General features: G+C 41.8%; 1 protein-coding gene across 2 annotated transcripts in view; it reads left to right on the forward strand.

The window, feature by feature from the left end:
• The first annotated feature begins 466 nt into the window (after window positions 1–466).
• Window positions 467–17,466, forward strand: part of MYO5A (myosin VA) — a 186,781-nt gene continuing 169,781 nt past the window's right edge. Inside the window, exon 1 of one of the 2 annotated variants that reach the window (XM_070044918.1) lies at window positions 467–766. In XM_070044918.1, the coding sequence (XP_069901019.1) occupies window positions 740–766 (27 nt within the window). In that variant the 5' untranslated portion in view covers window positions 467–739. The remainder of the gene's footprint in view (window positions 767–17,466) is intronic. The other variant, XM_030878718.2, reaches the window with a different exon arrangement.

The raw sequence follows: 17,466 nt of genomic DNA on the forward strand, positions 1-17,466 counted from the left end.
TAGGTTATTCCATGGCCTTCCAAGAAGCTTCTCCCCCTATCCTTTCCCTACCAATGTTTGGAAGCACAGGAAAAGCAGCCTGCAGACTCCCATTTACCTGGACACCCTGAGTGACACCGCTATCGCTGCCCCTCTCGGAGGCTGGGCTATTCTGCACGGTCCAGGGCTCGCTTGGGGCCTGGGGCATCCCGGGGGCGGTGTGCGGCCAGTGGGTGTCCTGGGGCGGGCTTCTGGGTCTCGGCAGCGCGGGAGGAGGCAGCGGCGACGCTGGCTGACAGGCTGATGATGCCCGGTGCCCGCAGCCGATGGGAGGCAGCGTGAGCCCAAGAGAACCCGGAGCAGCCGCGGTGGCAGCGCTGGAGCACAGCCTCCTCCCGCTCCCACAATGCACAGGGCGAGGGCGGCGGCGGCGGCGGCGGCGGCGGCGGCGGCGGCGGCAGCAGCAGCATCACCGGCTGTAGGGTTGGCAGCGGCGGCGACCCCGAGGACCCCGGGCACGCCGAGCGCGCGACACAGCTCGCGGCGAGCCCGGGAGTGATGGCGAGGCCCCCACTGGCCGCCCGCGGCTGAGACGCCCCACCCAACCCCACCCCGCCCCGCCCGGAGCGGCCCGCCCTGCCTGGCCCTGCCCTGCTCCCTGCCGGCTGCAGCCCCGGCGTTTCCTAGTCGGCGCGGGCAGCCGCCCAGAAGAGGTGCGGCCTCCGCACAGGCGGGGGGCGTCGGCGCCGCGGGGCCCGCCATGGCCGCGTCGGAGCTCTACACAAAGGTAAGGCGCCCCATGAGCCGCGCCTTGGGGAGGGGGCCGCGCGGCCCGGCGCCGCCAGCTGTCAGGCCGGGGAGGGGCCGGGGCGTGGGGACCCAGTCCGGCCCCTCCGGCACCACCCCCTTTCCGAGCATTTTGAAATCCTCTGCCTTGCCCGCCGGTCGCCCGCAGAGGCACCTTCCTTGTTCGGGCGTTGATGGTTAAGGCGGCGGAGGGAGGCCTGCCTCGGGGTGCCTCTGTGGCCCCTGCCACCCTTCTTGGCCTGGGAGCAGTGCGGGTTTCTAAGTGGAAAGCGGGTCTGTGTGGCTTTAGTAGGGCGAGCCTGGGGAAGGATTGCTCAGCCCTCCGTCTTGCTTTAGGAAAAATCCTGGCTGGTGGGAGATCCTAGATCTGACAGATTAGATGGTCGGTCCCTCCCCTGGGGACACGCGCTTAAAATAACGTCTGGTGTTGGTATGCGGTGCCACTTCTACCGCCACCCAACCTTTCTGTGAGGTATGGAATCTTGCAAAAGGTCGCCAGTCGATTTTCACCTTTAGGTGCCCGGTTTCAGATTGCTACCCTGGGGTGGAGAGCCCCTGGGGAAGATGCAGACGAATAAATGCGAGCTGATTCACTGGGGTGGTCGGCACTCATTTGTCGCTGGGAGTTTGCAATCTGCATGTAATCCCTTAGAGCCTTGTTAGGCTCCATGTCTTCACCATCCTCTGGGGTGAGCCTTTTCCTTCTGGGTTTTGTTTAAGGGAAGTGGCAGCCTTTCCTTCTTATACTGACAGCAGTATTCTCTGGGGCTGGTAATCTCTGAATGGCATATTTTGGAGAACTGTCCCTTCAAGACAGTGTGTGGTGCCCTTTGTGACTGTGTGTAGTCATGGCATTTTATACTATCACTCCTGTGTAGGTAGATGTTTTGCTAGCTATTAATTACCTCTAATTCCAGTTAACAGAATTAACCTTAACTTTTTGAGTTTGCATCTGAGGCCAAGTCTACATTTATGGTCTCAGAATCACTGCTTCCAAATATGACCCAAGTAAGCCCAGGGCTCAAGTTGCAGCATGTTATAGAAGGAAGAGGTCTGGACCCGCCATCAAGAGAACTGGATTCTAGCCCTTGATTCTAGCCGGGGCCTTTTCACTTACTGTGTGACCTTGGGCAAATCACTTAACCTCTCTGTGCTTTAGTTTCCTCATCTGTAAATGGAGTTAATTATACCTGCCCTACATCTCTTACAAGGTTGTTGTTGTGAGGATCAAACAATAATACATGGGAATGCTTTTCGTAACCTGTGAATTTCTCTACAAATATGAGGTATATTTCTTCAACCATGAAATGAGTTTGCATGAAACATTTCCTGGGACCTCTCTCTTTCCAGCTTCAGATTTGAGGACTGCACAATGAAACTTCTCTCTAAACCTGGTAATTCTTTAGGCATTGTAGATACCTAATGTATGATTGAATGCAATTGGAAATTGATCCAAAGTTACTTTATAAACAAACATTTATATAAAGCTAACTATGTGCCAGGTACAGTTTTAAGTGCTTTACAAATATTAACTCATTTAATCCTCATAATAAACATATGAGGTGGGTACTAAGAAATATCAGAGTCATTTTCACAAGAAGAGATATGGTCTGTAAATATTCCTTAGTTACTTTGTATAGACCCCATTCTTCACTGCCTGAGGAGTCCATCCTTCAGCTGCCTGACTAATTGTAGGCTGCTTAACTAGACACTGGTTGGATAATACGTTGCTCTTGGGTTTTGGGTCTGCTTTTTTCTCCCAAAATAATTGGCAAGAAAAAATTTAAAAGATCCTGTGATTTTTAAAATTGTAAGGTTTGGGGTGGGCTTTGGTCATAATCACAATCTGTTTTAAAATTCACCTTCTAGTCATTGTAAAGACAAACTGGTTTAGACATCAGTAGGGAAGTTGAGCTTAAGTTGCCTTCTCCTAAATGCATTTATACCTAAGGATAATCTGGTTACTTGGTTTGTTTGTTGGCTCATTCTTTTTGTGAATGGACCTTAGCTTAATGGCGGACAAAAATATTTATTGAGCACCTCCTGGGTGCCAGGTACTCTGCTTAATGTTGAGAGGTTCTAATATAAACAAGACACAGTCCTTTCCCTCGAAGGGTTTACAGCCTGCTTCTTATATTCTTGGCCCACTTTGAATCTTCAAGGGCATAAATAACCTGCTGTTACCTCAGCAGCAGGCAGACAGCTGGTATGGTATTTATTTGTAGAAGTTAGGGAAGAGGTTGGGACATGAGAAGGTTGGAATGATTCTAGAGATAAAAGCTTGGGTAGTGATTTTTAGAGGACGAGGGAAATCATTAGAGGTAATATAAATGGATATTAAACACAAGGATTAGACTTTCCTGGTGGTGCAGTGGTTAAGAATCCGCCTACCAATGTAAGGGACACAGGTTTGAGCCCTGGTCTAGGAAGATCCCACATGGTGGAGCAACTAAGCCCGTGTGCCACAACTACTGAGCCCACGTGCCACAACTACTGAGCCCACGTGCCACAACTACTGAGCCCACGTGCCACAACTACTGAACCCGTGTGCCACAACTACTGAAGCCCGTGCACCTAGAGCCCGTGTTCCGCAACAAGAGAAGCCACCGCAATGAGAAGCCCACGCACTGCAATGAAGAGTAGTCCCCGCTCACCACAACTAGAGAAAGCCCGCATGCAGCAACGAAGACTCAGCGCAGCCAAAAATAAAATAAATAAATAAAATTAAAAAAAATTGTATATAAACACAAGGATTTTCCCCTTGCAGAGGATTATAGGGAAGGAAGTTCTGGGGGTAGACTACAAGGAAAGATATAATAGTGACATGCCATGATTATGGTATTCAACATAGTGGTTAAATTTGAAAAGTGCCCTTTTCAAAATGTCATTCAGAGCTTAAAGGCAGATTTTGATGTGTGATAGAAATCAGCTCCTATTACAGTGAAAGACAAAAGACCATTCAGTTTATTCTTTTTAGCTAAAATGATAATGGTTTTGTCACAGCAGTTTAGCAGGGCTTCTCTTTTGTAAATTTTTCAAGCAGTATAAACATTTTAAAGGCAATAGCTGGGTTACTAGGATATAACATTTCTGGAAACTAACATTTTGGTTAAAACATGTTTGTTGATTGTTAAAATAACAGCTTTATTGAGGTATAATTCACATAATGTACAATTCACCAATTTAAAATGTACAATTCAAAGGTTTTTAGTATAATCACAGAGTTGTGTGTTGATTTATTTTTAGATCCACCTGACTCGTTCCTGAAAGAATTGAAGGTGGTTGTGACATCTTATTGTTTCTGGTTTTGAAAATATTTGCTGGTCTTGACTTTCCGGTGGGTGTCTGAATGATGATATCACTTGTAGCTACTTTCAGCACCTTCAAAGGATTCAGCATTTGTGGAGCAGGGTTTATTAATTAGACCTGGATGGATCACCAATAGCAATAAAATGGCATCCTAGTCATCCTCACATGAAGTTCCCAGACACCATGGGTACCACATAAATGCTGTAGAATGGCCAAGATTACCTGAAGTTTAATTAGGAGTCCCATAGTATGTCAGGATGCTGAATTTTCTAACAGTACAGAAACAGTCTAAAACCCTCACTCCAGAAGCCAAGTACACTTTCCTTAGATGAAACAACTATTAGGCCAGTAGATTGTATATCTGTAATCTTCCTTTCCCACCATATTTCCTCATACCTACTGAAGCTGCATGGACTAGATTTTTTCTGAGATAGTCCCAATTTTATATTCTATGCCATTGTCCCTTTAAATCATCAATCCTGGAAATTCTAATATTTTGGTGTTGAAATTGCATTTCTTAGACTGCTTCCAGCCTCTTAAAGCAGAACAGAAATCTCTGATCATGTTCCCTGATTTGGGCTTTGGCAAGTACATTCACTTTTCTTAAATCTCCTGTCATGCTCCTTCTATCTGTATTTCTTCCTGATGTCCTTTGGCCTGTTAATGGCTCTGCTATTTTCCTAGTCCCTCATGCTGGAAACCTCTGTAGCTTTTTCTTTGTCTCATATTCTACTTCTTCTTTACCAATTCTGATTTTACTTGACATCCAGCTGACAGTTCTCTGTCTTAATGACCTGTACACATTTCTATCTTATTATAGTTATCTGTATATATGTAAGCCACTCCCACAATACTGTAAGCCCCCTGAGATGCTGGTCAGGGTTTGTTTACCTCCTGTAGAGCCTATCACAATGTCTTCCACATAGTAGGTGTTCATTAAATATTTGTTGGATGGATTAAAAAATATTTAAACAGGAGAGAAACAGAAAATAATGGTTTGGGATGATTAGTCCACTTGTAGGAATGAAGCAGGGTGTAATGGAGTGGTTAAACAAGTAAGCACATTTTCAGGCATGATGAACAGGGTGAGTAATAGAGAAGAGAGCTGGGAGCCAGGGAGACCAAGGAAAATGTTGTAGGAAACAAAATGGAAAGTGATGGAAGTCTGGTAGATTGAAGTGCAGGCAGAAAGTGTGAGAGACAGGTCTCTGTGATGGAGTAGATACAGGAAGAGAAGGAGAGGGAATAGTGTAAGTTAACACCAGTGGCTCTAGCTTTGGAAACTGGAAGTTAATTCTCATTATATCATGAATTTTTGCTGACTCTGGAATTTGTAAGTGGCTCAGAAATACTTCTTTAGACTGTTTGAGCAAAGCAGAATGGTTGTGATCTCCTCTTGAAATTTGTTACTGTTTCTTGAAGTGTGACAGTTCGGTGTATTGCCCAGTGGCTAAAAGATTACAAAAAAGTTATAATTTTAATGAGAGTTGCTACTGCCACATAAACAGGTTAATTCTTCCTGGTGCTTTTAGCTTTTTGAAGTAAGGGGATACTGGAGGAAGGTCTGAATGGGGTTCCGGGGATTTAACTTAAACCTCCAAAAGGTTGAGGTGGAGTGGGGGGGATAACTTTCCTATAGGAGACTGTGGGAGAGGAGGGTAATTTAGCTTTTGTGTTCTTCACTTTATCATGACTTTTGCCTCCATCAGGAGAATCTAGGGGCACATGGCCCACTAGAGGATGGATTGGATTTATCTGTCTCCACTTTAGGTAATTCCTAATGAACTATGAGGTATTATCAGAAGTATAAACTCCTGGCTGATCTATGGAATGAGGTCTGGCCCTAGGTGAAATATTGTGTGGGCGACACCACTCCACCCCACCAGGCGTGTCCTGTCCTACAGTAGTTTTCGCAGACTTTCTCCATTTGTCTACCTGGGGAGGTTGTCCTCTCCCTTCCCTCTGGCTCCTGCCTCTGTATCTCTCTAATCAACTTTATTGAGGTATAATTTACATTTAATAAAATTCACTCATTTTGGGACTTCCCTGGTGGTCCAGTGGTTAAGACTCCATGCTCCCAATGCAGGGGGCCTGGGTTCGATCCCTGGTCAGGGAACTAGATCCCGTGTACCACAACCAAAATCCCATATGCCACAACTAAGACCTGGCGCAGCCAAATAAATAAATATTTTTAAAAATCACTAATTTTAAGTGCACAGTTTAATGAATTTTGATAAATATATTCTGTCATGTAATCACCATCACAAACAAGATATAGAACATTTCTATCACCCTCAAAAGTTCGTTGGTGCTTAGCTCCTTCTCTTCCCCAGCTTATTCAGAGAGTTTACTGGAGTTGGCTTGCCCGCTGGGGCAGAGGAAAGAGTTGTTTGTTTTCAAAAGTGTATGTTATGATTCCACCTTAGCTCAACGAATATTGATAACTGAATATAGAGACTTGACCTTGGGTGTGACTCCCATGGAGTTTCACTGACAGTGGGAAGTGAGAATAGTTGGAAAGGAGTTTAAGTGATTTATTTAATCTTTTCTTCACATACTTACCACCTTACCTTTACTAATGGTGTCTGCTTTTGATGCCTTGTTTCCTTAGGTCCTTAGTGTGCTAAAATGCCCTTTAGTCAATTCTGCCCTTTAACAGTTCTCCTGCCTCATCTACCTTGGTAGTAATGTCCATCTGGGTTCGTGCTGATAGAGATTTTAAAACTTTGCAGAAACTTATCCCCGGCTTCTTCATGCCTCAGACAGTCTCCACTTCGCTTCAAAGCCCTTCTCAGTTGAAAGTCTCCTTAACCAGCTGCCATTTGCCTTAAACATCTCCATGTACCACAGAGGCTTTTTGCCAATTATAGAACTTAAGGATGATATAATTATGCTTTAGTTTCAAAATAATGGCTGCAAACTTGGTTGAAATCAAGGAAAAAGTGCGTTATCCACTCCTAAGTGTTCATGGAAATCGTCTATCTACCTCCTTTGGCCCGATGTCATGCCGTGTTCAAAAATGTGAGCACAGGGACTTCCCTGGCGGTCCAGTGATTATGATTAAGACTCTGCCCTTCCACTGCAGGGAGCGGGGGTTCGATCCCTGGTCGGGGAACTAAGATCCCACATGCCACACGGCATGGCCAAAAAGTTAAAAAAAAAAAAAGTGAGCACAGTGCTGGACTGGAGGGAGATGGGACATAAAAAAAAGACAAGTTTTGTCTCTCTTTAGTCACTCACACAAAAACATGCATTGTCCTGGCCAGGAATCCTGTGTATGTGGTTGGAGTTTCCTCTTTTTTTTTTTTTGTATATTTATTTTTGTCTGCTTTGGGTCTTCGTTGCGGCACGTGGGCTTTCTCTAGTTGCGACTAGTGGGGGCTACTCTTCGTTGTGGTGCGTGGGCTTCTCACTCTGGTGGCTTTTCTTGTTGTGGAGCACGGGCTCTAGCCACACGGGTAGTAGTTGTGGCACATGAGCTCAGTAGTTGTGGCACATGGGCTCAGTAGTTGTGGCTCGCGGGCTCTAGAGTGCAGGCTCAGTAGTTGTGGCGCATGGGCTTAGTTGCTCCACGGCATGTGGGATCTTCCCGGACCAGGGCTTGAACCCGTGTCCCCTGCATTGGCAGGCAGATTCTTAACCACTGCGCCACCAGAGAAGTCCTGGGTTTCCTCTTGATAAATACATTCTGAAGGAATTTCAGAATGGGAGAAATAAAATGATCAGGGCAGTGAAGAGGCTAGACAGATTAAAAGGACAGACCCTTCAGAAAGATGAAGGTGAAGTGGGAACATGGCGAAGTATTTATTTAACACCAAGATTAGAAGTTTATAACATCAAATCCCAGTTTAGTAAGGATACTTGTTAGTTCTTTAAATAAATAAATATGTCATTTAAAATGAATTTCTACTCTAGCCGTTGTTTTACACATATGAAACTCATTATCTCAAGTTATGATATCAGCTAAGATGTGGTAGATAAACAGAAAGGGTCTGGCTAACTCATGGATCATAGTTCTGATACACCGACTTTCCGAACCTCTCTTTGACAGTGTTAAACAATTTACCAGCCAGAGCTGTTTTAGTTGGAAGTGATGGAAACCCAACTCAAAGCCAAAAAGCATTTTATTTGCTTAGATGCCCTGAAAGTCCAGGCATGGCTAGATTCAAGACTCTGACATGGTACCTCTGGGGCTCTCTGTCACTGGCTTTCGTGTCAGACTGCTATTTAATATTGCTTTCATCCTCAGGACAGCTCTTTTCAGGGTCAGTGGCACCTGCAGACCACATGGTCTAGCTCTGGGCCTGGAGGAAGAGAGCCTGGTAGAGGAATTCTGGTTGTCCTTGCTTGTGGTTGTGTGCCGAGTAGGTGGTGGGAGGGAGACCGTGAGCAGTCCAGTCTTGCTCATCTCAGAGGCCAGAGGGAGGATGGGGCATCCTGACTGATAGTCCTACTCAGACCTGGTAGGGTGGCTGAAAGCTGTTCCCCATCAGAAGGAATAGTGCTAGAGAGACAGAACAAAACAGCTACCCTCAAACAATGTCCACTATGAATCAGTCACCAAAAGTGACAAAGTGACTGAGTTCTGCCTCTCCTTTGCTGATTTTTGAGAAGATGAATAGGAGGGTTTTGACTAGGAGGACATTGGATATCTTTCCCCTAGAGAATCAATTTTAATTAAAAAAAAAAAAGGCCATGGAGAATCAAGTGCAAATGTTGATAAAAGCATATGAGGGGCAGATAAATTAGGAGTATGGGATTAACAGATACACACTACTATATATAAAATAGATAAGCAGCAAGGATTTATTGCATAGCATGGGAATTATATTTATAACAACCTATAATGGAAAATAATCTGGAAAAAAAATAGAACTGAATCACTTTGCTGTACACCTGAAACTAGCACAATATTGTAAATCAACTGTACTTCAACTAAAACAAAAAAAGCATATCAGAGATAGATGATTTAAAAAGTATTTTTTATTCAGTCTTATTTAGGGGGCTCTGAACCCTATGTAACCTTTCCTTCTGATCTCTTTCTGCCATATTTCCTCAGCATTTTATTTTCCTTTATTTTCTTCACATCCTTGTATGCAAACATTATTCTCTTACCCCATTTTCACCCAAGGATAAGTTGCAAAATTTCTTATTTCCCCCTTTTGACTGTTCAGATCATCCATTATTCATCTACAGTGTTCTAATCTTTTTTTTTGCTCTCTTCCTTTCCACCATGTCATCTACTTCTTGATCCTGTACTACTGACTGTAGTTCATGTACCCACTCCTAATGCTCTCTTGTGCTTTGTTATAACCAAATTTCTTATGGAGTGAATTATTTAGTAATTTAGACTGAGGAGGGTACTTCATTTCCTCAAAGCTTTGTATTCTTGCTTTGTTACCATTCCCTGAATCTGACATCACCAAATAGAAGTAATTTTGTGTGAGTTTACATAAATCATTTTCTGTGTATGTGAGTGTGTATGTGTTTCAAACAAACACTTTTGTGTTAGACTGGTTTTGACTAGTTAGACTAGACTAGTTAGAACTTAGTTTTTCATCTTATCATACTGGAGTGATTACAATAGATAATCAGCTATTCCCTTAAGGATATGAGCTCACTTTAAAACATTTTTATAGCAGTACTTAAAAAACGTTTAAACAGATTTGGTCTCTCTATGCTCAAGCTGAAAAAAATCTTCTAGTTCGATAAGCATCATGCTCAGTTTGGGAGCAGAACTGCTAGAGATATTTTCCATAAAATTAGGAAAAGTATATCTTAATAATAAGAAATTTGGGTCAAAACCTGGACTAAACTTTCATCAATTCAGAATGTGTATTTGTTAAATCTTATTTTAGAAATGGAAAGTTAAACCCACTAGAGTTAATATTGTATTTTAACCCAATCTTCCTGCTTATGCTCATTTTCTTCATTCTAACCAAGATTTCTCAACCTCTGCACTATTCTTTTTTTCTGGGGGCTTGTCCTGCATGTTGTAGGATATTTAGCCTCATCTCTAACCTTTATCTGCTAGATCCAGTAGCATCCCCCACCCCGAGTTGTGACAGCCAATCTGTATTGTCTACAGACTGCCAAATGTTCCCTGGGGAGCAGTCCCCCTTCCCCCTGCCCCTGCTTGAGAACCACTGCCCTAGACCTTAAGACTTAGATTAGGGTAAGAAAAAGTGGGAAAGAGTTAAAAATAAAAATGGAGATTAATTGGAAAAACTTTTTAAAAATTGCCTTTTCAGGGAACTTCCCTGGTGGCGCAGTGGTTAAGGGTCAACCTGACAATGCAGGGGAGAGGGGTTCGATCCCTGGTCCAGGAAGTTCCCACATGCTGCGGAGCGACTGGGCCCGTTTGCCACAACTACTGAGCCCGCGCTGTAGAGCCCATGCTCCACAACAAGAGAGGCCACCACAGTGAGAAGCCCGTGCACCGCAACGAAGGGTAGCCCTGCTCGCCCCAACTAGAGAAAGCCCACGCACAGCAACGAAGACCCAACGCAGCCAAAAAATTTAAAAAAAAATTTTTTTTTAAATTGCCTTTTCAGTAATATCTCTTCTGCTTATAGGAATGATATATTGTAGACAATTTGGAGAATACAGAAACATAAAAAGGGGGCTTCCCTTGTGGCACAGTGGTTAAGAATCGGCCTGCCAATGCAGGGGACACAGGTTTGAGCCCTGGTCCGGGAAGATCCCACATGCCGCAGGGCAACTAAGCCTGTGTGCCACAACTACTGAGCCTGCGCTCTAGAGCCCGTGAGCCACAACTACTGAGCCCACATGCTGCAACTACTAAGCCCACGCACCTAGAGCCTGTGCTCCACAAGAGAAGCCACCGCAATGAGAAGCCTGCATACCACAACAAAGAGTAGCCCCCACTCGCCACAACTAGAGAAAGCCTGCATGCAACAACAAAGACCCAACACAGCTGAAAATAAATAAATAAAATTAAAAAAATAAAAAAGAAACATGTAAAGGAAGAAAATTAAAAAAAACCTGCCATCCAGAGATGATTATTTTCAACAATTAATTTACTTCAAGTCTTTTATCTATATTCATAATGTTAATTTTTATGATTTTTAAGCTTAATATGTATTGTGATAATTTTTATGTTATAGAATATTCTTTTTTTTTAAATGAAAAAAATTTTTTTAGGCTGCGCCATGAAGCATGTGGGATTGTAGTTCCCTACCAAGGATTGAACCTGCGCCCCCTGCATTAGGAGTGCGGAGTCTTAACCACTGACCACCAAGGAAGTCCTATAAAATATTCACTGAAAATGTTTTTAGTGGCTGCATAATATTCCATCATCTGGGTGTACCATAATTTATTTACTGTTGGGCATTTTCACTGTAATAAGAAATGTACTATGATGAGCATTTATTGTACATAAATCTTTGCTTGGATTAGTCAGCTTTAGTCAATTATAGAGTCCACATTTCCCTGGCAAGGGTTCGCATTTACAATTATGCAAGGTAGGGTATTCACATTTATTTCATTTTAAAAATAGCACTTTTTATGTACATTGCTTCAGGGCTAGGATGACCAGATGTCCCACTTCTGTGAGATGCTTCCTGCCATCCAGTACCTTTATTCTGCTTTGAAAAATCCTCTAAGAGTAGAACTATATACGTTTATTTCAAAAACTTAACCTTTTGGAAATCTAAACTATTTCCTTTTTCTGACAGTTTTCCTTATTGTTGCTCTTATTCACTGTTTCTCCTTGATCTTGGGTGAATCTGGGCCAGAAAGTATAATTGAATTAGAAAGATTTTAATTTTATTTTTTTAATCATCATCATTATTTGGTTATGTTTATTTTTTAAATTTATTTATTTACTTTTACAGATCTTTATTGGAGTATAATTGCTTCACAATACTGTGTTAGTTTCTGTTGTACAGCAAAGTGAATCAGCCATATGCATACATATATCCCCATATCACCTCCCTCTTGAACCTCCCTCCTGCCCTTCCTATCCCACCCCTCTAGGTCATCGCAAAGCACCAAGCTGATCTCCCTGTGCTATGCTGCTGCTTCCCACTAGCTAACTGTTTTACATTTGGTAGTGTATGTATGTCGCTGCTACTCTCACTTTACCCCAGCTTCCCCTTGCCCACCCCATGTCCTCAAGTCCATTCTCTATGTCTACGTCTTTATTCCTGTGCTGCCACTAGGTTCATCAGTACCATTTTTTTTTTTTTTTAGATTCCATATATATGCGTTAGCATACGGTATTTGTGTTTCTGACTTACTTCACTCTGTATGACAGACTCTAGGTCCATCCATCTCACTACAGATAATTCAGTTTTGTTTCCTTTTATGACTGAGTAATATTCCATTGTATATATGTGCCACATCTTCTTTATCCATTCATCTGTTGATGGACACTTAGGTTGCTTCCATGTCCTGGCAATTGTGAATAGAGCTGCAATGAACATTGTGGTACATGTCTCTCTCTTTTTTTTTTTGCGGTGCGCGGGCCTCTCACTGTTGTGGCCTTTCCCGTTGCGGAGCACAGGCTCCAGATGCTCAGGCTCAGCGGCCATGGCTTACGGGCCTAGCTGCTCCGCAGCATGTGGGATCTTCCCGGACTGGGACACGAACCCGTGTCCCCTGCATCGGCAGGCGGACTCTCAACCACTGCGCGACCAGGGAAACCCCCATGTCTGTTTTTGAATTATGGTTTTCTCAGGGTATATGCCCAGTAGTGGGATTGCTGGGTCATATGGTAGTTCTATTTTTAGATTTTTAAGGAACCTCAATAGTGTTCTCCCTAGTGGTTATATCAATTTACATTCCCACCAACAGTGCAGGAGGGTTCCCTTTCACCACACCCTTTCCAGCATTTATTGTTTCTAGATATTTTGCTAATGGCCATTCTGACCAGTGTGAGGTAATACCTCATTGTAGTTTTGATTTGCATTTCTGTAGTAATTAGTGATGTTAAGCATCTTTTCATGTGCATCTTGGCCATCTGTATGTCTTCCTTGGTGAAATGTCTATTTAGGTCTTCCATGCATTTTTTTTTTTTTTTTTTTTTTTTGCGGTACGCGGGCCTCTCACTGTTGTGGCCTCTCTTATTGCAGAGCACAGGCTCTGGACGTCCAGGCTCAGCGGCCATGGCTCACGGGCCTAGCCGCTCCGTGGCATGTGGCATCTTCCCGGACCGGGGCACGAACCCGTGTCCCCTGCATCGGCAGGCGGACTCTCAACCACTGCGCCACCAGGGAAGCCCTTCCACGCATTTTTAAATTGGATTGTTTGTTTTTTTGATATTGAGCTTCATGAGCTGTTTGTATATTTTGGAGATTAATCTTCTGTCCGTTGTTTCATTTGCAAATATTTTTCCCATTCTGAGGGTTGTCTTTTCATCTATTTATGGTTTCCTTTGCTGTGCAAAAGCTCTTAAGTTTCATTAGGTCCCATTTATTTATTTTATTTTTAAATTTTCATTACTTTAGGAGGTGGGTCAAAAAAGATCTTGCTGTGGTTTATGTCATAGAATGCTTTTCCTATGTTTTCCTCTAAGAGTTTCATAATGTCTGGTCTTACATTTAGGTCTTTAATCCATTTGGAGTTTATTTTTGTGTATGGTGTTAGGTAGTGTTCAAATTTCATTCTTTTATTTGTAGCTGTCCAGTTTTCCTAGCACCACTTATTGAAGAGGCTGTCTTTTCTCCTTTGTATGTTCTTGCTTCCTTTGTTGTAAATTAGGTGCCCATACGTGCGTGGGTTTATCTCTGGGCTTTCTATCCTGTACCATTGATCTATATTTCTGTTTTTGTGCCAGTACCTTACTGTCTTGATTACTGTAGCTTTGTAGTATAGTTTGAAGTCAGGGAGCCTGATTCTTTCAGCTTCATTTTTCTTTCTCAAGATTGCTTTGGCTATTCGGGGTCTTCTGTGTTTCCATATGAATTGTAAAATTTTTTGTCCTAATTCTGTGAAATATGCCATTGATAGTTTGATAGGGATTGCATTGAATCTGTAGATTGCTTTGGGTAGTATAGTCATTTTGACAATATTGATTCTTCCAATCCAAGAAATGATATATCTTTCCATCTCTTTATGTCATCTTTGATTTCTTTCATCAGTGTTTTATAGTTTTCTGAGTACAAGTCTTTTGCCTCCTTAGGTAGGTTTATTCCTAGGTATTTTATTCTTTTTGTTGCAATGATAAATGAGATTGTTTCCTTAATTTCTCTTTCTGATTTTTCGTTGTTAGTGTATAGGAATGCCAGAGGTTTTTGTGCATTAATTTTGTATCCTGCAACCTTACCAAATTCATTGATTAGTTCTAGTAGTTTTCTGGTGGATTTTCTATGTATAGTTTCATGGCATCTGCAAACAGTGACAGTTTTACTTCTTCTTTTCCAATTTGGATTCCTTTTATTTCTTTTTCTTCTCTGATTGATGTGGTTAGGACTTCCAAAACTATGTTGAATAGGAGTGGCGAGAGTGGACATCCTTGTCTTGTTCCTGATCTTAGTGGAAATGCTTTCAGTTTTTCACCATTGAGTATGATGTTTGCTGTGGGTTTGTCATATATGACCTTTATTATATTGAGGTAGGTTCTCTCTATGTCCATTTTCTGGAGAGTTTTTATCATAAATGGGTGTTGAATTTTGTCAGGAACTTTTTCTGCATCTATTGAGATGATCATATGGTTTTTATTCCTTACTTTGTTAACGTGGTTTATCACATTGATTGATTTGCATATATTGAGGAATCCTTGCATCCCTGGGATAAATCCCACTTGATCATGGTGTATGATCCTTTTAATGTGCCATTGGATTCTGTTTGCTAGTATTTTGTTCAGGATTTTTGCACCTATGTTCATCAGTGATATTGGTCTATAATTTTCTTTTTTTGTGATATCTTTTTGTGGTTTTGATATCAGGGTGATGGTGGCTGCGTAGAATGAATTTGGGAGTGTTCCTCCCTCTGCAATTTTTTGGAAGAGTTTGAGAAGGATCGGAGTTAGCTCTTCTCTAAATGTTTGGTAGAATTCATCTGTGAAGCCATCTGGTCCTGGACTTTTGTTTGTTGGAAGATTTCTAATTACAGTTTCAATTTCATTACTGTGATAGGTCTGTTTATATTTTCTAATTCTTCCTGGTTCGGTCTTGGAAAATTGTACCTTTCCAAGAATTTATCCATTTCATCGTGGTTGTCTGTTTTATCGGCATATAGTTGTTTGTAGTAGTCTCTTATAATCCTTTGTATTTCTGCAGTGTCAGTTGTGATTTCACCTTTTACATATCTAATTTTATTGATTTGCATCCTCTCCCTTTTTTTCTTGATGAGTCTGGCTAAGGGTTTGTCAAATTTGTTTATCTTCTCAAAGATCCAGCTTTTAGTTTTATTATCTGTGCTATTGTTTTCTTCATTTCTAGTTCATTTATTTCTGCTCTGATTTTTATGATTTCTTTCCTTCTACTGACTTAGGGTTTTCTTTGTTCTTATTTCTCAAGTTTGCTTTAGGAGTAGGGTTAGATTGTTTATTTGAGATTTTTCTTGTTTCTTGAGGTGAGATTGAATTGCTATAAACTTCCCTCTTAGAACTGCTTTTGCTGTCTGTCATCGGTTTTGGGTTGTCATGTTTTCATTGTCATTTGTTTCTATGAATATTTTAAATTTCTTCTTTGATTTCTTCAGTGATCTCTTGGTTTTTTAGTAGTGCACTGTTTAGCCTCCATGTATTTGTGTGTTTTTCAGGTTTTTTTGCCTGTAATTTATATCCAGTCTCATAGCATTGTGGTCAGAAAAGACTCTTGATACAATTTCAATTTTCTTAAATTTTCCAAAGCTTGATTTGTGACCCAAGGTATGATCTATCCTGGAGAATTTTCAATGTGCACTTGAGAAGAAAGTGTATTCTGCCACTTTCAGGTGGAATGTTCTATAAATATCAATTAAATGTGTCTGGTTTATTGTGTCATTTAAAGCTTGTGTTTCCATATTTATTTTCTGTTTGGATGATCTGTCCAATGGATAAAAGTCTATTTTATCTGATACAAGTATTGCTACTCCAGCTTTTGATTTCCATTTGCCTGGAATATCTTTTTCCATCCCTTCACTTTCAGTCTGTATGTGTCCCTAGGTTTGAAGTGGGTCTCTTGTAGACAGCATATATATGGGTCTTATTTTTGTATCCATTCAGCCAGTTTGTGTCTTTTGGTTGGGACATTTAATCCATTTACATTCAAGGTTATTATTGATATGTATGTTCCTATTAACATTTTCTTAATTGTTTTGGGATTGTTTTTGTGGGTCTTTTTCTTCTCTTGTGTTTCCCTCCTAGAGGAGTTTGTTTAGCGTTTGTTGTAAAGCTGATTTTGTAGTGGCTGAATTCTCTTAGCTTTTGCTTGTCTGAAAAGCTTTTGATTTCTCCATCAAATCTGTATGAGAGGGCTTCCCTGGTGGCGTAGTGGTTGAGAGTCCGCCTGCCGATGCAGGGGACACGGGTTCATGCCCCAGTCCGGGAAGATCCCACATGCCACGGAGCGGCTGGGCCCGTGAGCCATGGCCACTGAGCCTGCGCATCCGGAGCCTGTGCTCCGCAGTGGAAGAGGCCACAACAGTGCGAGGCCTGTGTACCGCAAAAAAAAAAAAAAAAAAAAAAAAAATCTGTATGCGATTCTTGCTCGGTAGAGTAATCTAGATTCTTGCTCGGTAGAGAAATCTTGGTTGTAGATTTTTCTCTTTCATCACTTCAAGTGTATCCTGCTACTCCCTTGTGGCCTGCAGAGTTTCTGCAAAAATCAACTGATAACCTTACTGGGATTCCTTTGTATGTTATTTTTTGTTTTTCCCTTTCTGCTTTTAATATTTTTTCTTTGAATTTAATTTTTGTTAATTTGATTAATATGTGTCTCAGTGTGTTTCTCCTAGGGTATATCCTGTGTCTCAGTGTGTTTCTCCTAGGGTATATCCTGTATAGGGACTCTCTGCTTCCTGCACTTGGGTGACTTTCCTTTCCCATGTTAGGGAAGTTTTCCACTATAATCTATTCAAATATTTTCTCAGACTCTTTCTTTTTCTCTTCTGCTTCTGGAACACTAAAGTGCGTTTAGTGTTGTCCCAGAGGTCTCTGATATTGTCTTCATTCTTTTCATTCTTTTTTCTTTACTCTGCTCCTTGGCAGTTATTTCCACCATTTTGTCTTCCAGCTCACTTTGTTCTTCTGCCTCAGTTATTCTGTTACTCAGTTATTCTGTTATTTGTTTGTTCTTTAGTTCTTCTAGATCTTTGTTAAACATTTCTTGTATTTTCTTAATCCGTGCCTCCATTCTACTTCTGAGATTCTGGATCATCTTTACTATCATTACTCTGAATTCTTTTTCAGGTAGCTTGCCTATT

The sequence above is a fragment of the Globicephala melas genome, chromosome 2, assembly GCF_963455315.2.
Source record: "Globicephala melas chromosome 2, mGloMel1.2, whole genome shotgun sequence".
Lineage (NCBI taxonomy): Eukaryota > Metazoa > Chordata > Mammalia > Artiodactyla > Delphinidae > Globicephala > Globicephala melas.